Consider the following 26,398-nt stretch of genomic DNA (forward strand, 5'->3'; position numbering starts at 1 on the left):
AAAGTCCACATGACCGTCATCATCAAGTTCTTCCATGTGAGTCCTGAATACCATGAGGACTGATTGTGAGGTCATTGATGTTAGGTAGAGGGGGCTGGCTGGGTGGTCTCATGGCCCCGGAACCCCCTGCAGATTTTTTTCTCCAGCCGTCCTGGAGTTTTTTTTTTTGTTATTTCTGTCCTCCCTGGCCATCGGACCTTACTTTTATTCTATGTTAATTAGTGTTCCCTTATTTTAATTCTTATTTATTTTGCTTCATCATGTAAAGCACTTTGAGCTCCATTATTTGTATGAAAATGTGCTCTAGAAATAAATGTTGTTGTTGTAGTTTAGACTAGGCCAAGCCAGTTTGCCAAAGTGAATATGATGAACTTAGTCTCAACTAGATTGTCCTGAAATCGAAGTAGAGCTCCCAGGACAAACTGCCTTGTCCTAATCTAAACTAGTCTGGCCTGCAATTGCACTTTCCTAGGCCAAACCAATTCATCGTATCGTGCAGCAGGCAGACAAACCGGCTTAGCTTAGTCTAAACTTAGACTTGTGAGGATACTTATCTAGTTGCTGATGATGATGATGAACAATTCAGGATAGTATCTGAGGCGTTTTAAAACAAGTTTTAAGAGATGCTTATGTTTTCAATTAAATCAGTCGTCAACTGCGCATTCAAAGTCAACAGTCGTTTCAATCGTTTAATTTTTACTTTGACAGTACGGTAAAAGTAAAAATTGTTTCAGGTTTACAGTTTGTGCCATCCCGGAGCAATTTGCTCTTGGATTGATTGCAATATAAGAAACACCTGCTGGATGATATTTTTAAAAACAAGTTAAAATAGAATTGCCATAATTAAAAATAACTATGTATTGAAATACAGTATTTACAGCATCTTAAAAATACAGTGCGATCCAATTTCTAAAATATGTGTGAGTATATTATTCTTTGTCTCTCTATTATAAAAATAAATCCTGTGGGAGGGAATGACTAGGAGACGATACGTGATTTTCACGTTAAGATCACGGAAAACAAATAAAAGACCCGCGAGACGAAAGATTGCAGGGATATAACAAGAACAACAACAACATTTATTTCTAGAGCACATTTTCATACAAATAATGGAGCTCAAAGTACTTTACATGATGAAGAAAAGAGAAATAAAAGACAAAGTAAGAATTAAAATAAGACAACATTAATTAACATAGAATAAGAGTAAGGTCCGATGGCCAGGGAGGACAGACGGCTGGAAAGAAAAAAATAAAATCTGCAGGGGGTCCGAGGCCATGAGACCACTCTGGGGGGCTGGCTGAGTGGTCACATGAATGAAACAGTCCTCTTTGTATTTAGGGTTCTCATGGAAGGACTCGATGATGATGGTCATGTAGACTTCTGGCCTTTAATCCATCAATGTAGGGACATCACGGTGCTTTGATTAGGTGGTGGTGGCACAGATCGCCACCACAGAAAACCGGGAAAAGAACAGAAGAGAGAGTAGGGGTTGGTACAGATTTTAAACCCACCATGAATAGTTATTATAATGAATTGAATATACAGAGTATCTGGATTAAATGAATATAAATATATACATATAAATATAAAGGGATATAGAACACGCCCTACTTACAAGCAATATCAGAGCACCTGTCAGCAAAAAAAAATCAGTAGTGTAAAGAGAAGCAGCACGCACAGATACAGGTGTCTCAGTGCATATAAAGCATATAAAGGACAATACGTTATAAATGAAATGTCGACGATTAAAAGATCGCATTAGCACAAACAAAAGTCAATTAGTCATCAGGACCAGGTGTAAATGATAAAAAAGCAGGACAAATCGAGGTCAGAAATAAAAGGCAAAGAGCAGAAGTCTTTTCGTGTTTACATCATTCAATGCACAAAATGTAGATTTACACAATAATGGACCATACGCTATGAGAATTTAATTTGAAAGAAAACACAATTCGGTCAGGTGTAGATATATGATCAAAGAGAAGCGATCACAACGCGAGCAGCAAAGACACAAAGTGGCAAAAACGAGAGCAGATGTACCGGCTTTAAATTGATCGATGCTGCCCCCCCCTTTCACAACGCAAGCAGCGTTATACGTCCTGTGAGAAAGAGATGTAACCACACCCGGGGCCGGAAAATAAAGGACAAGTATTGTTCTTACAACGTCAAGCGAGACAAGGCAGTGAGCCATCATTTAAAACAAGTCCACGGACATCTAACCTAGCAGTTGTTGGATTGCTTTTGGCAGACACGCATCATGTGCTCCCAGCTCTTAAAACAACGACATGCGACAAGCAGAAGAGCAGCAGCAGGAAGACAGCAGATGATCCGACGGCATCTCCTTAGTGTGTGTTCAGCCGCACCCCCTTCACAACGCGAGCAGCGTTATACGTCCTGCGAGAAAGAGATGTAACCACACACAGGGCCGGAAATTAGAACATTAGAACACTCTAGACGAGAACAGGCCATTCAGCCCAACAAAGCTCGCCAGTCCTCTCCACTTGTTTCCTCTAAGAAAACATCAAGTTGAGTTTTGAAGGTCCCTAACGTCTTACTGTCTACCACACTACTTGGTCTCTTATTCCAAGTGTCTATCGTTCTTTGTGTAAAGAAAAACTTCCTAATGTTTGTGCGAAATTTACCCTTAACAAGTGTCCTACTGTGTCCCTGTGTTCTAAATAAAGGACAAGTATTGTTTTTACAAAAGTTTTTAAAGTAAAAATGAGAAAAATTCATATGTAAGAACTCCCATGGAAATAACAATCTCTTTCAATTGTACATCCGGTAAACCAAACCCAGGGGCGGGCGAGCGAAGCCCCCTAGTTTATTAGAGAAACAGAAACAATATTCACTCACTGCGCTGTAACAATGTGTCTCCAAAGACAAATTCAATGCGATCTTGAAGAAAAGGTAATTCCAAATATTGTTTTTAATGAAGCTTTAAAGTAAAAGCAGTAAAATTCGAAAGCATTGCCAAGTTGAAGCCTTTTTTGTGTTACGCGACTGTTAGATTTAGATTGAGGGAGGGCAGAGTACAGGACCAGGTGTAATTGAAAAAAACAGCAGGACAAATTGAAGTCAGAAATAAAAGGCAAAGAGTGGAAAACAAAGTCTTTATGCCTTTGCATCATTCAATGCACTAAACGTGGATTTACACAATAGTGGACCATACGCTATGAGAATCTGTGGTCCCGCACCAGTTAAAGCAACGCTTCCAAAGAAACAAAAAAGCTTTTAAAATTGCATATCCGATTAACCAAACACAGGGGTTGAGGGGGCGCAGCCCCCTAGTATTCAAAAAAATATTAAGAAAAATATTGCAATATACACAAATGGCAATACTTTACATACAGTATATTAATAACAATAATGATACTTTTTATTTATATTAAAGTGTACTACAGAAAATTGTAATATATTTTTCCTTGAAGAACATTTTAATGTTTTAAAATATATATTTATATGGCTAGAAAAATATTTTTCCAAAATACATTTGACATTTTGTTTTTGTAAGTGATGCTTTATTTCAATTAGTCTCTCTGTTAGTCTCTTCCATTGTTACAAAAGAAAATGAAAAAGGCTGAACTCGCCGGCGAGTCCACGTTTGGGTCAGATGGTGGAACGGGACACATCCAGTCCACTCCCAGACACAATAAGCCTTTTGGTTTTTTTTTAGCATTGAAATCCAAATAATTCATTAGTATTATAAAAGAACATGAACAAATCTGAACTCTTTTCTTCATTCTGTAAATAAAGTAAAAAGAAAATCAGATATTCACCTGTGCTCCAGACCTCCCCATCTCTCCCTTGACGCCCATTGAACCCTGAAAGACATTCAGAAGAAGGCATTTTATTGATTTGTGTACCGTGCGAGGATAAGGAGAGGAACAGAATGATCATTCATCTAGCAGCATTTTCCAAAATAAACAGCCTTTATAGCGCCTTCAGAAAGTATTCAGACCCTCTTTCCACTTTTTTTTTGCATGTTGTTATGTTGCAGCCTTGTGGTAAAATTCTATGGGAAATGGCAACACCCTTGATTAAGTAGGGAAATGCGGCCAAAAAAGATACATGATGGTTCGTGCCCATAATAATTCATACCACCAAGGTGTTTTTATAATGTGTATTAATGTGACAAAAACATATTAAACCTCAAATGGGATGAATATGAATATGTGATCACCACAGAGTGCAACTGATCTGATCAGACTGCAAAATCCTTAAATCTTGTATTCATGAATCTTTCAACAAGCACTATTACATACGAGGGGTCTTCAGAGACCCAGCAGATATTTATATGTAAATGTATGTCTAATGTAAACAAATTCATTTTTTTCCACATCAAGTATTACTCAATGCCTCAAAAAGACTACATGAAAACACAAATTTTAGAAATGTCTGCAAATATTTAAAATAATAAAACAACCAAAATATCGTATTGACACAGGCATTCAGGTCCTTTGCTATGACAGTTGAAATCCAGGTCATATGTTTCCGTGTGTAATTTTTTTGGTTTTAATGTGAACACTTTTGGTTTATGAGTATTTAGTTCCTCTTCACACTCTTTAAAATACTCGACCAGCCCTTATTATTGGCACAGAAGATCACGTGAACTGTCAATATGGTCGTCACGCAGGACCGGTAGAGCTCACACACAAAGCACACTTGTGCTTGGAGCCCAAAGAACTTGCACTACGCTTTGGGGGGCCATAATTGCAACACAATATTTTACCTTTTTTATTTAACCAAAACAATGAAAATATGCAAAAAATGCACAGGGAGATCTTTGCTCTACAACAGCAGGGTGAGGAATGCCGGTGAAGCCCGCAGTAGGATACTCGCCACCCCTCAAACGTGCACACATCACAGCTCCTATTTTTGTCTCTACTACGCAGAGCCGTGATGCCAGCAAATGTGCGCGGTCGCCAACTCGAAAGAGAAACTAAAGCTGCACAAATGCTTGAGGTCACAAACGTTAAATACACAAATGTTGAGGATCAACTCTATTCATTTACCAACATTTTAGCAAAAATGCCTGCGTTTTCCCAGTTGTAAGCAAACAACTGAATGACTTAACATGTGGATTGTGTGACACAAGTAATAGAATGTTTTTTTATATTTTTATATTCCCAAGATATTAAATTTTCTTAAAATAATGATACTGCCTTTTTACTGCTACTTATGACAGACGTTCATAAATCAAAAAATGAATACAAACCAGATCACAAATACAAGTTTTACCGTGAGCTTTTGAAAGCTTTTCTCTTTTATTAAAATAATATAGATTAGATTAGATAGAATTTATTTATCCCAAATGGAAATCCATATGCATACAGCAACAGAAACATATAGAAAAGCCAAACAAAATGATACCTTTTATTGGCTAACTAAAAAGATTACAATATGCAAGCTTTCGAGGCAACTCGGGCTCCTTCTTCAGGCAAGATGTAATCCATCTTGGTGTCATTTGCTTGGCTTTTCTGTACATTCATAATGGCTAACACGGTACAACAGCCGTGTACTAGCAACAGAAACATGAAATATATCAGTGGTACCCAATCTGTGGGGCGGGTCCCCCTAGAGGGGCGCTAAGTAACAAAAAGCGGGGGGTGCAAAGATGTGAAAAAAAGAAAATGAATCGAAAATATGAAAAATACATCTATTGAAACCAAAACAAATTAACTTAAACTACATTCTGATACTAGAAAAATAAATATAGAGTTAGAGAAATGTCGATAAAAGTTAAGTAGGTATAATAAAATATGCATCTATGATATATCCATCCATCCATCCATTCTCTTCCGCTTATCCGAGGTCGGGTCGCGGGGGCAGTAGCTTAAGCAGAGAGGCCCAGACTTCCTCTCCCCGCCACTTCTTCCAGCTCTTCCGGAGAATCCCATGCGTTCCCAGGCCAGCCGGGAGACATAGTCCCTCCAGCGTGTCCTGGGTCTTCCCCGGGCCTCCTCCCGTTGGACGTGCCCGAACACCTCACCAGGGAGGCGCCCAGGAGGCATCCTGATCAGATGCCAGAGCCACCTCATCTAACTCCTCTCGATGCGGAGGAGCAGCGGCTCTACTCTGAGCCCTCCCGGATGACTGAGCTTCTCACCCTATCTTTAAGGGAAAGCCCAGACACCCTGCGGAGGAAACTCATTTCAGCCGCTTGTATTCGGATCTCGCTCTTTCGTCACTACCCATAGCTCATGACCATAGGTGAGGGTAGGAACGTAGATCGACTGGTAAATTGAGAGCTTTGCCTTACGGCTCAGCTCCTTTTTCACCACGACAGACCGATGCAGAGCCCGCATCACTGCGGATGCCGCACCGATCCGCCTGTCGATCTCACGCCCATTCTTCCCTCACTCGTGAACAAGACCCCGAGATACTTGAACTCCTCCACTTGGGGCAGGATCTCTCCCCCAACCCTGAGAGGGCACTCCACCCTTTTCCGCTGAGGACCATGCTCGGATTTGGAGGTGCTGATTCTCATCCCAGCCGCCACACTCAGCTGCGAACCGATCCAGAGAGAGCTGAAGATCACGGCCTGATGAAGCAAACAGGACAACATCATCTGCAAAAGCAGTGACCCAATCCTGAGTCCACCAAACCGACCCCTTCAACACCCTGGTTGCGCTTAGAAATTCTGTCCATAAAAGTTATGAACAGAATCGGTGACAAAGGGCAGCCCTGGCGGAGTCCAACTCTCACTGGAAACGGGCTCGACTTACTGCCGCAATGCGGACCAAGCTCTGACACCGTTGTACAGAGACCAACAGCTCTTATCAGGGGTCCGTACCCCATACTCCCGAGCACCCCCACAGGATTCCCGAGGGACACGGTCAATGCCTTTTCCAAGTCCACAAAACACATGTAGACCGGTCGGGCAAACTCCCATGCACCCTCCAGGACTCTGCTAAGGGTGAAGAGCTGGTCCACTGTTCCGCGACCAGGACTAAAACCACACTGTTCCTCCTGAATCCGAGGTTCACTATCCGACGGACCCTCCTCTCCAGAACCCCAATAGACTTTTCCAGGGAGGCTGAGGAGTGTGATCCCTCTATAGTTGGAACACACCCTCCGTCCCCTTTTAAAGAGGGGACCACCACCCCGGTCTGCCAATCCAGAGGCACTGTCCTCGATGTCCATGCGATGTTGCAGAGACGGTCAACCAAGACAGTCCTACAACATCCAGAGCCTTAAGGAACTCCGGCGATCTCATCCACCCCGGGCCCTGCCACCAAGGAGTTTTTTGACCACCTCGGTGACTTCAGTCCCAGAGATGGGAGAGCCCACCTCAGAGTCCCCAGGCTCTGCTTCCTCATTGGAAGGCATGTTAGTGGGATTGAGGAGGTCTTCGAAGTACTCCCCCCACCAACCCATAACGTCGAAGTCGAGGTCAGCAGCGCACCATCCCCACCATATATGGTGTTGACACTGCACTGCTTCCCTCCTGAGACGCCGGACGGTGGACCAGAATCTCCTCGGCCGTCCAAAGTCGCTCTCCATGGCTCTCCAAACTCCTCCCATGCCCGAAGTTTTGCCTCAGCAACAACCGGCCGCTCCGCTTGGCCTGCCGGTACCTATCAGCTGCCTCCAGAGACCCACAGGACAAAAAGTCCTATAGGACTCCTTCTTCAGCTTGACGGCATCCTCACCGCGGTGTCCACCAACGGGTTCGGGATTGCCGCCACGACAGGCACCACCACCTTGCGCCACAGCTCCGTCAGCCGCCTCAACAATAGAGGCACGGAACATGGCCCATTCGACTCAATGTCCCCACCTCCCTCGGGACGGGTTGAAGTTCTGCCGGAGGTGGGAGTTGAAGCTACTTCTGACAGGGGACTCTGCCAGCCGCTCCCAGCAGACCCTCACAACACGCTTGGGCCTACCAGGTCTGACCGCATCTTCCCCACCATCGGCCAACTCACCACCAGGTGGTGATCAGTTGACAGCTCCGCCCCTCTCTTCACCCGAAAGTGTCCAAGACATATGGCCGCAAGTCCACGACACCACCACAAAGTCGATCATCGACCTGAGGCCTAGGGTGTCCTGGTGCCAAGTGCACATATGAACACCCTTATGCTTGAACATGGTGTTCGTTATGGACAATCCATGACGAGCACAGAAGTCCAATAACAAAACACCGCCGGTTCAGATCGGGGCCATTCCTCCCAATCACGCCCTTCCAGGTCTCACTGTCATTGCCCACGTGAGCATTGAAGTCTCCCAGCAAAACGAGGGAATCCCCAGAAGGTATGCCCTCTAGCAACCCCTCCAGAGACTCCAAAAAGGGTGGATACTCCAAACTGCTGTTCGCGCATACGCACAAACAACAGTCAGGACCCTTCCCCACCCGGCGGAGGGAGGCCACCCTCTCGCCCACCGGGTAAACCCCAATGCACAGGCTCCAGTCGGGGCAATAAGTATGCCCACACCTGCTCGGCGCCTCTCACCGGGGGCAACTCCAGAGTGGTAGAGAGTCCAGCCCCTCTCAAGCAGATTGGTTCCAGAGGCCAAGCTGTGCGCCGAGGTGAGTCCACTATATCTAGCCGAACCTCTCGACCTCGCAAGCACTAGCTCAGGCTCCTTCCCCTTCAGAGAGGTGACATTCCACGTCCCAAGAGCCAGTTTCTGTAGCCGAGGATCAGACCGCCAAGGTCCCCGCCTTCGGCCACCACCCAACTCACACTGCACCCAACCTCCTTGGCCCCTCCCATAGGTGGTGAGCCCATGGGGAGTCTATGATATATCATTAATTAAAAAAAGAACAAATTGGTATTAGTGGGCTCCTTTTAAAAACGTTGGGGGGGGGCGGCAATTAAAACTGTTACGAAAACTCGGGTCACAAATACTTAAAGGTTGAGAAACGCTGAAATATATTTGGTTTGGTTGTGCCCTGTGTTGGCTGGGATTGGCTCCGGCAGACCCCCGTGACCCTGTAGTTAGGAGGTAGCAGGTTGGATAATTGTTGGATATATATATATATATATATATATATATATATATATATATATATATATATATATATAGGGTGGTCCAGATCTAATTATGCAATTTTCATTATGCTATAACTTATTAAGTTTATTACACAGAAAATCACTCAAAATCTCCCAGACCATTGAGAAGTGTGCGAACTGACGTCATGAAGAATCGTCTTTGCGCCGAACTAGAATCGCCCCCGCATAAATCAAAGTCATCCAGATGATCTGGATCTGCATAATAAGATCTGGACCACCCTGTGCTAATGGATGGATATATATATATATATATATATATATATATATATATATATATATATATATATATATATATATATATATATATATATATATATTGATTACTTAATTATTTAAATAATTACTTAAGTAATTTACTTAATTAAGTAATCAAAATTAGTAGAAATAAGTGTTCAAGGAAGAGGTTTCAATATAGGTTTGAACAGTTTTGGTGATTTATGGCTTGATTTACATATAAATATCTGCTGGGTCTCTGAAGACCCCTCGTATGTAATAGTGCTTGTTGAAAGTTCCATGAATACAAGACTTAAGGATTTTGCAGTCTGCTCAGATCAGTTGCTTTCTGTTTGCCTGTGTGAGGGAAGTGCTGTGGTGATCACACATTCATATTCATATTCATATTCATATTCATCCCATTTGAGGTTTAATATGTTTGCCATGTTAAAGCACATCATAAAAAGACCTTGGTGGTATGAATCATTATGTGCGCGAGTCATCATTTATCTGATGTGGCTCCGTTTCCCTACTTTATCAAGGGCGTTGCCATTTCCCAGTTTCTCCAAAATGTTGTATATTGATGGGTTCAGAGTTGTTGTGTATAGACTCACGCTCCCCTGTCAATTTTTCTTATATAAATTGTGTATTCACATTTCAAGCCTCTTTTTGTTTGTATGCAAGATTTTTAAATGAGGTCCATGGTTTCTGCCTTAAAAGGGTTACACACGTTATTCCGGTTTTGTGTGTACGTATAAATGTGCTGACTGAAATTTTGTTGCATGTCTATTTCCTGTCGTGGTCCAACATTGGTCTCCATAGATGCCCATTATGTCAGAAAGTTTATCTCCATTCTCCATGAAAGCATTTTTCTTGGCCATCACTACAAACCACATGGAGTTAGACCTTACAAAACATCATTTTTTGGATGGGGGGATTTCTTTAAGAAGCACCTTCTCCTTTTTTCACTCATCCATCATATTCTCTGTGGATTTTTGTTTGGTCCAAGAAAGCTGTGCCAGAAATTGGTTTCTTTGTTTCAGTACGCATAGCACAATCAGCAAAAAAAAAATGCTTTAGTTTTCAGTTGGTTTATTACAGTACTTGGAAATCTGATAATAAAACTTTAATGTTTATACATTTTCTTTCTGCCAGAATGAACTGTGCCATTGCTTTCCACAGAGTTTGTCTTTCATTCATAGCTTGCATGTTGTATCAATAGAGAAAATTCGAGATTCATCATTTTTTCCCACATCCCTCAGCCTCAACTTGTTTGATGTAGCAATTTAGTAGCAGGGGAGATGGCTGACTAATGTAGGCAACACATTCTGATCTGCAGACATTTACAAAAAGCCTCTGTCTCCTAAAACGATGTTATCTGAAGAGAGGAGGCTGTCATTTCAATCGGGTTTGTGACGCTTCAAATGTCACACATGTCCTGTGTGCCAGAACTGGAGCAGTGGCCATATTTCGAAAGTGTTCAGACCCCTCTACTTTCTGCACTGTACATTTAATGTTAATTGGATACATTTGATACTTTTGCTTCTCAATCTTAACTCAGTAACCCATCATGACAAAGTAAAAACATATCTTTAGAAAGGTTTGCAAATTTATTACAAATCAAAAACTGAAATCTCTCCTTCATAGAAGCATTCAGACCCTTTGGCAGCAATTCCAGCTTCAAGTCTTCTTGGCTAAGTCCCTACAAGCTTTGGGCACCAGGATTTGGGCAGCTGATCACATTCTTCTTGGCAGATCCCTTCAGGCTCCATTAGACTGCATGAGAAGCATCTTCAAACTGCCATCTTCATGTCTCTCTGGAGTTTAAGTCTGGGCTTTGATTGGGACACTCAGAGACTAGTGCCATATTCACTCCAGTGTTGTCTCGGGTCATTGGCGTGGTAAAAGGTGAACTGTTGTCCCACTCTGAGGTGGCATGCACTCTGAAGCAGGTTTTCTTCAAGGACCTCTCTGAATTTGGCTGCCTTCATACTTCCCTCAATTCTGACTGGTCTTCCCTGTCCCTGCACTCCAATAGCATGATGCTGCCACCACCGGGATGGCACTGGGCAGGCGGTGATGAGATATGCCTCGTCCTCACCAGCCACACTGCTTGAAGGTCTTTACAAAGAATTCATTTTTTCTCTCATTAGACCAGACCGTCTTTTTCCGCATGGTCCCAGAGTCCATTAAATACAATTTGGAAAACTCCAAGCAAACAATCAAAGGCTTTTGATTGATCGGGAGCTGCTGAAGTGGTCCTCCTTCTGACAGGTTCTCTCATCTCAGCAGAGGCCTTCTAATGCTCAGTTAGAATGTCCATTGGATTTTTGGTCACCTCTCTGCACAAGACTCTTCTTGCCCCGTCACCTCCAAAGGATGCGCTGCTCCACATGGCAAATTCTTATGCATTCGACCCACACCAGATAGCCAGCTCTAGGAAAATTCAAAAAAATGTTCTTCTTGTATTGAAATTTTTGTTTTGGGTCTATCTCCCAAGCCAAATGTTTGATAGTTCCTCTCCTTTGTTGGGACGTTTTGTTTTTTTAGACTTTGGGCATTTAAAAATATATTTTAAACTTTTAAAGCCTGGGTCCTGTTTTAGGCCTGTGTAGGCTGAAGCCTGCCTGTTGATTTTGGGGGGTAAGGCTGCCTAGGGAAAGGCCTATATGTTTATGTTATAGCCAGGAGTTGTTCCCTAGCTTATGTTTATTTTTTTATTAGTATTGTTGATTTTACTTTTTTTTTTGTTTTGTTTTTATATCATTTTTGTTAATATTTTTATATTTATTATTTATGATTTTTGATTTACCTTATTAATCCCAAAGTGGAAATGATCTTTTCGTATGACCTTTGCAGGTCAGAGTGCAGGGTCAGCCATTGTGCAGCTCCCTGGAGTAATTTTCAGGTTAAGGGCCCTGCTCATGTAGTATGCGTACAGTAAAGTATATCGCGCTTCGACTTTCACGGCTTCACTCTATCGTGGATTTTATATGTAAGCATATCTAAATATATAACGCTGATTTTTCGCTGCTTCGCGGGTTCTGCAGACAATGGGTCTTTTTACTTCCGGTACATGCTTCCTCAGTTGGTTTGCCCAGTTGATTTCATACAAGGGACGCTATTGGCGGATGGCTGAGAAGCTACCAATCAGAGCACGCAGTTAAGTTCCTGTGTGCTGATGGGCTCAGCGACGGAGCGCCAAATTCGATTCTGCGGTGTTAACCAGGAAGTCTTGTCTTGCTCATTCAGCATCAACGTGTTTCGCTGTGTAAAGAGTTAACTTTTGTGCTCTTTTGTGTTTATCTTTGTGCGTAGTCAAGCCCTTCATTATGGCTCCAAAACGATCTGCTCCTGCTACTGCTTCAGGGGCCGTGCCCAAGCGCCAATGGAAGATGTTAGCGATTGCCGAAAAGGTAAAAGTTTTGGATATGTTGAAGGAAGGGAAAAGCTACACCGCTGTAGGACGCCATTACGGGATCAATGAGGCTACGATTCTTTTTATTTAAAAAGTAGGAAAGGAATATAAGATCTACGGCCGCAGTGTCCTTTTAACCAGGGTGCAAAACAAGTTGTAAGTGGATGTAATAAGGCAGTAGTCCGGATGGAATCTGCTTTAGGGATTTGGATTGAAGAAGAACAACGGCAGTGCTACACAGTCGCCTGAAGTGGCTCCTTTAAAGGCTGTAACTCTCTCCTTTGTTGTGCAGTGAAATTAAACTCATCGTTATCGGACAAGTCATCGTGTCATTGTTGGTGAGTAAACATAATTAATTTTCTACTTACAGTACTTAGTACAACATGTACATACGTTTAGTGTCACTGTACACACATTTACTGTATACAATTTTTCTTGCATTGTACGTATTTATTGCTGGTGGCCTGTCTATCGTAATGGCTGTAAACATATGTGATATCGGAGACACTCAATATCTTTAAAATAATATTTAGGTTTTACTGTATATAAACAGTGTGTTTACATACATAATTTCAATGAATCTTACCTAATATCTAAGAGAATACAAAGAGTTTATGCTGTATAACTGTGCGGGGAATATTTATAAACAGTGTGGGAGAGTTTATAGGGGCTTAAAATATATAAAAATAACCATGTGAACATATGGTCTCTACTTTGCAGATTTTCACCTATCGCGGGGTGTTCTGGAACGCAACCCCTGCAATCGAGGAGGGATTACTGTATAGCCTTGTTTGTGTATTCACCCTGCGGTGGGCTGGCACTCCGTCCATGTGTGGTTTCTGCCTTGCACCCAATGCTTGCTGGGATTGTTTCTCCATGGTCCTACTCTGGATAAAGTGGTTTTGGAAGATGGATGAATGGATATCTGATCTTAAAGGATACATGCCTTGTTTTCTGTGTCTGGACCTCCAAAAAAGTGGAGCTCCCATTATGTCACCTCCGATGGAGACACTGCCCCTCTTGGCAAATTCTTAAGCATTCGACCCACACCTGATGGCCAACTCTAGGAAAATTAAAAAAATGTTCTTTGTGTATTGAGAGTTTTGTTTTGGGCCTATCTCTCAAGCCAGAAGTTTCACAGTTGCTCTCCATTCTTGGTAAGTTTTAGTTTTTTAGACTTTGGGAATTTTAAAAATATATTTTAAACTTTAACATCCTGGGTTCTGTTTTAGGCCTGTGTAGGCTGAAGCCTGCCTGTTGATTTTTGGGGTAAGGCTGCCTAGGGAAAGGCCTATATGTTATGTTATAGCCAGGAGTTGTTCTCTGGCTTATGTTTATTTTCATTATTATACTTGTTTCTGTGAAATTTTAAGTTTTATTGTTTTTATTTAATTTTTGTTAATATTATTGTATTTATTTATGATTTTTGATTTTGGGTATACAGTGTAACCTCAGGTCATGACCATAATTCGTTCCAAAACTCTGGTCGCAACCCGATTTGGTCATGACACGAAGTAATTTCCCCCATAGGATTGTATGTAAATACAATTAATCCGTTCCGGACTGTACAAGCTGTATGTAAATATATATTTTTTAAAGATTTCTAAGTACAAATATAGTTAATTATACCATAGAATGCACAGTGTAATAGTAAACTAAATGTAAAAAAACATAACACTGAGAAAACCTTGAATTGAGAAAACTAACATTGCAAGAGTTCACGCTACAGCCTTACGAACCGCTTGCTGTCGACACTTTTTTTTTTAAATGAGTTTTAAGCACAGGGAAAAAAAATTAAATTTGAAAAATCTGCAATTTATACAAAAATGAACCATAAACAACCAAGAAAACAAACCTTGCAGGATTGGACAGGAAGTGAGGAGGAAGCTGGGTGGAGAGGAGATTATAGTTTTGAGGTAAAGTCCCTCTGTGCGATGCATGTCTGACCAAGAACAATGTACAGGGGGTCCTCGGGTTACAACGTTTCAAGTTTACAATGCTCACTCCCATAAAAACTTTAAAACATTGAGACATGAGAAGGAATAAAGGTAAGGATTTTATTTTATACTCATTTTTTCTGTTACTACAGTATAGCGTATAGTATAGTATATTTATGTCCTTTTCCTTTTTCTGTGGCTTAGATTTTGTGTTTTTATGTTGTAGATTATGATTTTGCAAATGTGTTAAGATTGGTAAGTGACTTAGGTTAGAGTGTGTTTCGACTTACACCAAAATTCGGGTTACGTCACTGTCGTAGGATCGGAACTGTGTCGTAACCCGAGGGCCCCTTATACTGTACAGGGAGAGACTGAACACGTGCGGAAATCATCGGCGCATACAAACCGGAAGGGAAACTGGCTTGTTCGTCACCCAAGTGCGTGGTCGTGAACAGATGCAAAAGTTTGGTGAAACTTTTTGGTCGTAACCCGATTTGTACGTGTTCGGAGACGTTCGGGACCCGTGGTTCAACTGTACCTTATTGATCTCCAAGGGAAAAGGTCAGAGTGCATGGTCAGCCATTGTGAAGCCCCCTGGAGTAATTTTCAGGTTAAGGGCCCTGCTCATGTTTTAGGCCTGTGTAGACTGAAGCCTACCTGTTGATTTATGGGGTAAGGCTGCCTAGGGAAAGGCCTATATTGTATGTTGTTATAGCCAGCAGTTGTTCCCTGGCTTATATTTATTTTCATTTTTATAAATGGATGGATGGATATCTGTTCTTAAAGGATACATTCCTTGTTTTCTGTTGCTGGAACTCCCAAAAGGTAGAGCCACTGCTATGTCACCTCTAAGGGAGGCGCTGCTGCACATGGCCCACACCTCCTTCCCTACTCCTGTGTTTCTCAAACTTTATGGTCCCAATGAGAGTGAGTCAAACATCGGGCCTTGTGCACACATTAAATTAGTCACCGAACACACCTGAATGCTACGCCATGCTGAAATTGTCGCACTTGTTCCATTCATAATTACCTGGTTTCCTTTTTCTCCTTGACTTCCTTTGTCTCCCTGAAAAAAAAAACACATTTAATTAGATGTTAGTTTTTTTTTTTCCTCCTGCAGAAAGTTTCTCTCAATTATTCCCAACATGCAATTTTCCACTTTTAATCAAATAATATGAATTAATCTGTTGCCGCAATAAGGAATACTGGCGCACACTTAAATAACAAATACCTTTGAGCAGATAGCCTACCAGAGGAAGTCGGCTATTACAGTTCAAAAATAAGAACGACTTCAAAAGAACCCCAAAACGAGGAGAGCAAGTAGAACGCTTTAAAGATGTAAATTAATTCAAGAACTTGATTATTTCTGATTTGCTTAAGACACCACAAAGTATATTTCTAATTGCTTATGGAAAACCATGTTCCTTGGAATATATAATATGTGCTTTTGGCTAAGTGTACAAGATAATGGCCACATGGATGCCAGATGCCGACCGTCTCCCCGCTTCCCTTCCTGAATGCCAAATGTAGTCAGCCGTCTGAGCAAACTGGCGCTGCAGTGGAAAGGAAATCTGCAAATATTACCAGGCAATGACCCCGAATCATCACACGTTCATGTGGATTAACTACTGGAGATACACAAGGAACAAAAGTATTAGACGGAAATGAAAAAATAATCGAGATAAAGAATAGAAGGGGACTGAGATGGACTGGCGTCCCATCCAGGGTTTGCTCCTGCCTTGTTCCCTGTACTAGCTGGGGAAGGCTCCTGCACCCCTCTGCCACCCTGGTCTGGATTTAGCAGAAATTAGAAAATGACATGACGAAGTAAGTGAAAAAAACCAAAAACAAAACATCCACCTTCCTCCGTATCGTGAGATTAGAAACCAGTGAAGAAAGCAAAATCGATTACAAGTATTATCTTAGGCAGTTTCATACATTTGGGTACGTAACACTTTTATGCAAAGGGAATTACAAATCCCCAAGGGTGTAGTTACTTTAATATTCAAGCAGTGTGAACACAGTATTTTTAAAATTCTCAGGATCATAAAAATAATCAATGATAGATAAGAAAAGAAGTGAGACTGAGACCAAAACATTAAGAGTGCCTTATCAAAGTATTCAGACTCCTTCATTTTTTACACCTGTTGTTCTGTTGCAGCCCTGTGCTAAAATCATTTACATTCTTTTTCTTTTCTCTCATCAAGCAACACTCAATACACCAGAATGATAAAATAAATAACGGATTTCAGGAATTTCTGCAAAATCATTTTAAAAACTAGCAGTGTTAACCATTTAAGATGGATGGAAATCTAAGTAATTAACGTATACCACAGCATTAACATTTGCAATGTACCATGCAATGTGTGTGTCTTTGTAATATGCCATTTGGTATGGGATTCGTAAAGGCAGTGTTAATGTTTGTGGTGCTCCATCTTTTGGATTAACAAATACAATGTATGTGCCTTTCTAATATGTCATTTGGTATTAGAACATTAGAACAATCTAGATGAGAACAGGCCATTCAGCCCAACAAAGTTCGCCAGTCCTATCCACTTGTTTCCTCCAAGAAAACATCAAGTCGAGTTTTGAAAGTCCCTAACGTCTTATTGTCTACCACACTACTTGGTCGCTTATTCCAAGTGTCTATCGTTCTTTGTGTAAAGAAAAACTTCCTAATGTTTGTGTGAAATTTACCCTTAACAAGTTTCCAACTGTGTCCCCGTGTTCTTGATGAGCTCATTTTAAAATACAAGTCTCGATCCACTGGACTAATTCCCTTCATAATTTTAAACACTTCAATCATGTCACCTCTTAATATTCTTTTGCTTAAACTGTAAAGGCTCAGCTCTTTTAATCTTTCCTCATAATTCAACCCCTGTAGCCCTGGACTCAGCCTAGTCGCTCTTCTCTGGACCTTCTCTTGTGCTGTTATGTCCTTTTTGTAGCCTGGAGACCAAAACTGCACACAGGACACCAGATGAGGCCTCACCAGTGTGTTATAAAGCTTGAGCAGAACCTCCTGTGACTTGTACTGCACACATCAAGGCGCTATATAACCTGACATTCTGTTAGTCTTCTTAATGGCTTCTGAACACTGTCTGGAAGTTGATAGCTTAGAGTCCACTGTGACTCCTAAATCCTTCTCATAAGGTGTACTCTCGATTTTCCGACCGCCCATTGTGTATTCAAACCTAATATTTTTACTTCCTTTGTGTAATACTTTACATTTACTGACATTAAATTTCATCTGCCACAAATCTGCCCAAGCCTGTCTGCTATCCAAGTCCTTCTGTGATGATATAACGGATTCCAAATTATCTGCTGATCCACCTATCTTGGTATCATCTGCAAACTTAACCAGCTTGTTACTTATATTCCTATCTAAATCATTTCTATATATTAAAAATAGCAGCGGCCCTAGCACTGAACCCTGCTGGTCACCACTCTTAACATCGGCCAGTTCTGATGAGGTTCCTCGCACCATCACCCTCTGCTTCCTGTGTCTGAGCCAATTCTGCGCCCATCTAAAAACATCACCCTGAACTGCCACTTTTTTTAACTTGATGCCCAGCCTCTCATGTGGCACCTTATCAAATGCTTTCTGAAAGTCCAGATAAATAATATCACCTGCTCCACTTTGATCGTATCCTTTTGTTGCCTCCTCATAGAATTCCAGCATGTTAGTAAAACACGACCTCCCTCTTCTGAACCCATGCTGACTGTTCAGAATAACTCCTGTCCTTGCCATGTGTTGCTCAATCTTATCCTTAATAATTCCTTCCATTAATTTTCCTGTGATGCTTGTTAAGCTTACTGGCCTATAGTTGCTTGGATCTGCCCTGTCGCCCTTTTTATATAATGGGATGATATTTGCCATTTTCCAGTCCTTTGGAATCTCTCCAGTGCGCAGTGACTTCCTAAAAATATGTGTCAAGGATGTATAGGATTCATAAAAACAGTGGTAATGTTTGTTGTGCTCCATCCGTTGGAATGACAAATGCAATGTATGTGTCTCTGTTAAATGTCATTTGATGTGGGATTCATAAAGCAGTGTTAATGTTTGTGATGCTCCATCTGTTGGAGTGACAACTGAAATGCATTTTGTTACTACAAATGTTTCTGATGTGCCATCTGTTGGAATGACAAATGCATTGAATTTCATTACCACATGCATTACATAATACATTCTAATAAATGGTGCACTGCAAACATTAACATTACGTTTTTTGGTTGATAATTTAGATTTCAATCCATCTTAGATAGGAAGCACAGCTCTGCCCATGTAATGCATGTTGTAATAAAATTCTAGCAATTTCCCCCTATCTTCACATAGGTTCTCTAGCTCAGGCCGAGTGACTTTTAGGTTTTTGGCCAACTTACTTTTCCCATGAATGCTTAATTTGGCTGGGTGGTCAGATGTAGGAAGGGTCATGGTCGTTCCAAACATTTTCCATTCAAGAATTACGGAGGCTCTCAGGAAATTTCAATGCTGCAAATATTACCTTGTAGCCTTCGCCAGATCTGTGCCTCAACAAAATTGTGTCTGTGAGCTCTGCAGGAAATTCCTTGGACCTCATGGCTTGCTTTGTGCTTAACTCTGGGACCTTCTATAGACAGGTGTGTATGTCTATCCCAGTCTATCCACAGAATTGACCACAGGTGGACTCCAAACAAGGTGCAGAAACATCTCAATGATGATCAATGGAATGGGATGTCCCTGAGCTCCCTGAGTATCATTGTGGTATTTCAGTTCTTCAATTTTTAATAAATTTACAAACTTTTCTAAAATCGTGTTTCCGTTAAGTAAAAGGTAAAAGTGTCTGTGTGTTCATCTGGTTGCTATGCCTCTGTTATTCCAACAGATGGCACATCACAAACATTAACCCTGCTTTTATGAATGCAATACCCAAAGACATATAGCAGAGACCTGTGCATTGCATTTGTTATTCCAACAGGTGGTGCATCACAAACATTGCACATCATAAACATTAACACTGTATTAATTAATCCCATGCCAAATGACATATAACTGAGACATATGAATTGCATGATGCCTTGCTGAGGTCTACCTTAAATACTCAGATTTCCACACATCTTAGAGGGTACCACAGCTAGTTTTTAATACATTTGCAAATATCCCTAATATCCTTTATTTACTTTGTCATTCTGGGGTATTGAGTGTTGTTGGACGTGGGGAACAATGAATGTAAGTGATTTCAGTACAAGGCTGTAACATAAGAGAATGTTTTAAGAGAGAAGGGGTCCGAATACTTTCAAAAGGAGTGGTGGTCCCACATTCTTCACTCTGCCTGGGATCAATTCCTAATTTTCAGTTCATTTCAAGTGTATTATCACATACAGATAATACAATAGAAAATCATTACCTGTAATGAACGTCTTGGACTCTGAGCCCCCTCAAATTGCATAATAAAATAACATTTGACATAAAAAACAAAAAGCACGGTGATTATTTATTTAAAAGTGGCCTTAGAACGGGAGCTGTGGACCCGCTATACCACAAGGTTGAGCAACGGCCATATAAAGGGCTAAGGTGCACTCTGGCTGGCTGGCATAACCTCATCTGCAGGGAACAGCTCTGTCACCATAAAACGATGGCATGTCAAACTTTTTAATGCCACTCCAGCTTTAATTTGCCCCTCTTGGTGAAGTGCATCCCCCTGTAAACCCTCCTGAAGGATTATTCAGTTTGCCTTTAGAATCTGATGCAGCTTATACCTTAAGACTCAGAACGCCAAATACACAAGGAACCCAGCAGGTGGCACTAAAGAGCGCCTTTCAATACCCTTCCATGTTGCCCACAGTGGGAAATTCCATCAAAAGCATAAACAGCCAATGTTACTAGAATGTATTTCCGGAGTCCAGATGGACCACGATGACCATTAAACATCCAAAACTTCCTACCAGTAAGAAAGAAAGAAACAAGGAGCAGCAGCAACCTTGGAGCCTCAACAGATTGGACATTTTTCATATGTTGTTGAGTGCCAGACCCTGCTTGCCTGCTTTTACATCATTTTCTGTTTCTTTATTCCATGTCACTCCTCTGCTGCAGCTCGTAAGCTTCAACTTGATTGCCTTTAATGGTCACCACCCGTATTTAAGCATTTTAATATTTTTTCCATCTCTGTTCTCAATGTACTACTGTTTGAGTTCCACGAATAAGCCAAGTGCATGATTCACTCATCATTTCTACGGGGTTGTATTAAATGTAATTTCCAATAATATCCCATAAGGAAGGCGCAACATACTGGCACAGGGGTACCATTTCCACCTCTGGATTTCAGTAACCCAATGCCAGCCAAGTCACTCTTTGTTTGGAGTTTTCATGTTTTCTTCAGATTTATTTTTTTTTTTTAGCTACAACTCAAAGGTTTAAAACTGAGTCTGACTGGCAGCTTTAAATAACTCGGCATCGGCGGGCAGGGGTGCACGCATGACTGTGACCGGTCAACTCCTGGTTTCAGCTTCAACTCCCACAACTCACAGTTGGACGCGGGAAATTTGTGTCAGTCTATAAGCTATAACAGTTTATATTTTGGACGAGCTGTACTACCCATCTGAGACACGTAAAAATCTCGGAAATCAACATAGACCTCAGCATTAACATTTGCAGTGCAACATCTATTGGAATGTATTGCATTTATAATTCCAACAGATGGCGCATCACAAACCCCAACCTTTTTAAGAGGTCTGTGTGTCTGTCCAGTTGCTATGTCTCTGCTATCCAACAGATGGTGCATCACAAATATTAGCACTGCTTTTATGAAACCCGTACCAAACGGCATACATAGCCACTGGACAGACACACTGCTCTACAAATGTTAACGTTCAACAGAGAGCAACTGCCAGACGGAGAGAAATCAGCTTATCAACCTTAATAAAGAGACAAGTGTCCGTGTATCTGCGTGTCCATCTGGTTGATATGTCTCTGTTGAGATTCTTAAAGCTGTGGTAATGTTTCTGATGCACCATCTGTTGGAATGAAAAAATGCAATGCATTGTGACGTGCCATTTGCTGGACACAGAGAAACTGGTGAGACACACAGACACTTTAATTGAGGTGGACCAGCTGTGCTACTTGTCTAAGTGAGGATGAAATCTAAGTAATCGACACAGATCCCAGCATTGATGTTTGCAGTGCACCATTTACTTGGTGATGTATTGTGTAATGTATGTAGTAATAACATGCATTGAATTTGTCATTCCAACAAATGGTGCATGACAAACATTTCTATTAATGATATGCGGTCTTACAAATGTTTGTGACGCAGCATCTGTTGGAATGACAAAGGCAATGCAAATGTCTCTGTTATATGTCATTTGGTATGGGAATCGTGAAAGCAGCGCTAGTTTTTGTGATGCTCCATCTGTTTAAATGATAAATGCAATGCCTTTTAATACTACAAATGATTGTGATGCACCATCTGTTGGAATGACAGACACATAGCAAACAGCTGGACACATAGAGAGATACACAGACATACAGATACTTACCTTTTTATTGGCTGTGCCATCCATCTAAGACAAACTGAAGTTTAAGCAAGCTATGTAGATATATCTCAATTTTAATGTTTGCAGTGCGCCGATCTATTGGACTGTATTTTGTACTATTTTAGTAATAAAATGCCTTAATACAAATGTTTGTGATGTATGATGTGCCATTTGGTATGGGATCCATCAAAGCAATGCTAATGTTTGTGATGCACCATCTGTGGAAATGACAGATGCAATGCATTTTATTACTACATATGTTTGTAATGGGCTCTCTGTTGCAGTGCATTTTGTCAGGTCATTTCATATCATTTTCCAACCTTCTTAATTCAGACCAGGGTGGCAGATGCTGGAGCCTATCCCAGCAAGCACAGGACGCAAGGCAGGTGCAAACCCCGGATGGGGTGCCAGTCCATCACAGGCAGTGCATTTTATTGCTAGAAATGTATGTGATGCACCATCTGTTGGAATGATAAATGCAATTTTATTACTTTAAATGCGAGTGATGCGTCACCTGCTGGATGACAGAGACATAGCAACCAGACAGACACACAGATGCACAGACACCTGTCCTTGGGTTAGGGTGGATCATTTTTCCCTTTACATTTGTCTTCTGGCTTTTCATGGGCACTGCTGTGTGTCACAAGGTGCATGGGCCACGTCCTACACGTGGTGTAATTTCATTAAATTTGGCTACTAAATCAGGGGCCAGCTGTTAAATGACATACAAACTTATAAATGAAGGAACGACTTTGAAAGTGAATTCTTGAGCAATCTAGTGAGTAGGGATGATCGGATCAGAGAGTTTGCTGGGTGACCTTGTTTGCTTGCTTGTGTTTTGTTTGTTGTGTGGCCAGCTTACTCTTCCCATTGCCCCACGCTGCTTTTGCGAGGCCAATGTGACATCACAGAGCAATATGGGAAGGGGATGTCAGGAACTGCTTGGCACTACCAGCCCAATTTGTATCACGCATGTGCATAATGAGAAAGATCTGAACATACTTTGTTGTTCGACTCATTGGATGTCTTCACTCCTGGGTTAAGCACGTTGTTGCTCGTCAGTTTGTAGCACTGATCCCCTGCATCACAGGCTCTGTGTGTGTTAGTTAGCCGTAGTGATGGGAGCTTGGGAGCTGCAGAGAGAGGTGAAGGACTTGGAGTGAGGCATGGTGGCGCAGTGCTTAGCGTGATGCCTCAGAGCTCAATCCAGGTGTGAACACCTTCTAACAAAGGAGAGAATTGGGAGCCGCAGAGAGAGGTGAAGGACTTGGAGTGAAGTACGGTGACACAGAGCTTAGCACGGCTGCCTCAGAGCTCAATCCAGGTGTGAATAGCTTCCAAAAAAGGAAAGAGTTTAGGGTCTCCATACTGAAGATGGCAGTCTTGCAGATGCTTTCTATTCAATCTGACGGAGCTTGAGAGGATCGGCCAAGAAGAATGGAATCAACTTTCCAAATCCTGGTATCCAATGCTTGTAGAGATTTAGCCAAGAAGTGGGAATTGCTGCCAAAGAGCCTTCTGCACATTACTGAATTAAGGGACTAAATGCTTCTGCGAAGGAGAGATTTTAGTTTGTGCAAACCTTTCAGAAAACACGTTTCACTTTGTCATTATGGGTTATGGCCAGTGTATCCAAAAATGCAGAAAGTGAAGGGGACTGAAGACATTATGAATGCAGTGTAGGGTGACGGTCACCAGTGACACACGGAGTAAACCCTGCGGTTTAAAGTAGAGCCCACCGTGCCAAGGTGCTTTACAGGTAAAGCAGAACTGCTTCTATGGTTTATAAAGTGAACAATGGCACACACTGGGTCTGTGGCAGCAAATGGGTTGGTGGGCTTGTAACTGTAAATGGCTCTTTTCAATAGAGAACAACATCTGAATAAATAATCCAGTCATCTCCGTTATTTCTAAAGGTCCTTTGCTGCCTGCTCCACCGAGAATAAGCAGCTGGACGTGTTTAGTGAGCGGTTCTTGGCCACAAAAATACTTTTCACCAGTAATTGCTCTGTTTTTTTCCTTCCACATAAAACATACAAATGTGCTTTGGAAAGAAACTTCAACAACTCCCTTTGAGCTTCTTTACAAGTCTCCGCTTCAAGTTTTTTATTCAAGAGTTTACGGTTTCCGAGTTGTTTCTGTTGTAGCTGAGCGGTTTACCTGGAAGGCAGAATTGTTGGTTGCGGGAAGCGTAAGTGATAAAAAAAAATAAATAAAAAGCTGAAAACGAGATGCCACCTGACCTCTGCTCACTTCTGTTGAGACCCCAACGCCTGCTGAGGTTACTTTTAGACTAATTCAATTATAAGCTTGGTAATTCTCAACTTGAAGTTGTTTCTTCACAATAACGTTATAAATTAATTTGTCGCAATGAATCTGCCTCCTAAAGTGAAGTGTAGTTAACTGGCCTGCACTTTTGTCTTATAACTGCGCTCTACAAGTCACAGGAGGTTCTGCTCAGGCTTTATAACACACTGGTGAGGCCTCGTCTGGAGTCCTGTGTGCAGTTTTAGTGTCCAATCCATTAAATAAGACATAGCAGCACAAGAAGAAGTCCAGAGAAGAGCAACCAGGCTGAGTCCAGGGCTACAGGGGATGAGTTATGAAGAAAGATGAAAAGAGCTGAGCCTTTTAACCATTTAATGTCAGTAAATGTGAGGTATTACATGTAGGAAGTAAAAATGTGAGGTTTGAATACACAATGGGGGGCCTGAACATCAAGAGTCCACCTTATGAGAAGGATTTAGCAGTCATAGTGGACTTGATACTATCGACTACCTGACTGTGTTCAGACGCCATTAAGAAGGCTTACAGACTGTCAGGTTATATAGCGCCTTGATGTGTGGAGTACAAGTCACAGGAGGTTCTGCTCAGGCTTTATAACACACTGGTGAGGCCTCGTCTGGAGTCCTGTGTGCAGTTTTAGTGTCCAATCCATTAAATAAGACATAGCAGCACAAGAAGAAGTCCAGAGAAGAGCAACCAGGCTGAGTCCAGGGCTACAGGGGATGAGTTATGAAGAAAGATGAAAAGAGCTGAGCCTTTTAACCATTTAATGTCAGTAAATGTGAGGTATTACATGTAGGAAGTAAAAATGTGAGGTTTGAATACACAATGGGGGGCCTGAACATCAAGAGTCCACCTTATGAGAAGGATTTAGCAGTCATAGTGGACTTGATACTATCGACTACCTGACTGTGTTCAGACGCCATTAAGAAGGCTTACAGACTGTCAGGTTATATAGCGCCTTGATGTGTGGAGTACAAGTCACAGGAGGTTCTGCTCAGGCTTTATAACACACTGGTGAGGCCTCATCTGAAGTCCTGAGTACAGTTACGGCACAGCATTTTGTTCTTTTATTTTCAGCCATCTTTCAATAGGGGGGAGTGGGCTGCAGTCTTAATTAAGTTTTTTAAGTTGCACCTCGCTCAGTTCTGTTCTTTAAAAATAAATACATTGTTTTAACAAATATTCGAGTTATCTAAATGTAACTCATTTAATTCATTTCTGAAGTTATAACCCTGCAGAACAACACAAGTTACTACATCAGCGTACCTTATTTCCGATCATTCCACGTGAGCCTGGATGTCCTGGCTGTCCCACAATTCCCGGGTCACCTGGCTTTCCCTTAAAAACAAAAACACATTAACACGTTAAAACAGTATCATCCTGTTTTTGGGAATTTGAGAAATGTGAAAGTGTTGTTGAATTTGTTGAGACCGACGGGGGTCCCTGCTGGGAAGGGTCCTGTTCCTTTACCTGACCACCTGGGGAGCAGTGATATTCCCCCTGCCGTACCAGGACAGGGGCACAGAAGGATACTGCAGCAGCAGCTACACGGGGGTTGGCATCCCTACTACCCTTAAAGGACACACGGTCTGGGATTGTGTACCAGGAATGCTAGGACAGTGGTGGGCGACTGCCTGCTATGGGCAGAGTGTTCCCCTGTACACTGGGTGGAAGCATTCTTTCTAGATGAACCCAGCAGGGCAGCATGGGAGTTGTGGTCCCAGCAATCTGTCCTGCATGGTTCTGTGAGGGCCAGCTGTGGAATACTGATGGAACAAGGATCATTGTGGGGTCCTGCCAGACATGGAAGAGCTTCCTGGGGGTAAAAGAAAATAGAGTAGATAGATAAAGGCACTATATGATAGATAGATAGATAGATAGATAGATTTGAAAGGCACTATATGATAGATAGATAGATAGAGTAATTCCGGAAAGTATTTACAGCGCATCACTTTCTCCACATTTTGTTATGTTACAGCCTTATTCCAAAATGGATTAAATTCATTTTCTTCCTC

The 26,398-nt window shown here is 41.7% G+C and overlaps 1 protein-coding gene across 1 annotated transcript in view; it reads right to left on the bottom strand.

Moving 5' to 3' along the window:
• Positions 1-26,398, bottom strand: part of col21a1 (collagen, type XXI, alpha 1) — a 211,993-nt gene that overhangs the window by 13,653 nt on the left and 171,942 nt on the right. The window contains exons 22-24 of the mRNA XM_039738189.1: positions 25,650-25,721; positions 15,613-15,648; positions 3,777-3,821 (exon numbers count right to left, since the gene is read on the bottom strand). Coding sequence (XP_039594123.1) covers positions 3,777-3,821; positions 15,613-15,648; positions 25,650-25,721 — 153 coding nt within the window. The remainder of the gene's footprint in view (positions 1-3,776; positions 3,822-15,612; positions 15,649-25,649; positions 25,722-26,398) is intronic.

Source organism: Polypterus senegalus, chromosome 16 (assembly GCF_016835505.1).
Source record: "Polypterus senegalus isolate Bchr_013 chromosome 16, ASM1683550v1, whole genome shotgun sequence".
NCBI classification, from domain to species: Eukaryota; Metazoa; Chordata; class Cladistia; order Polypteriformes; family Polypteridae; genus Polypterus; species Polypterus senegalus.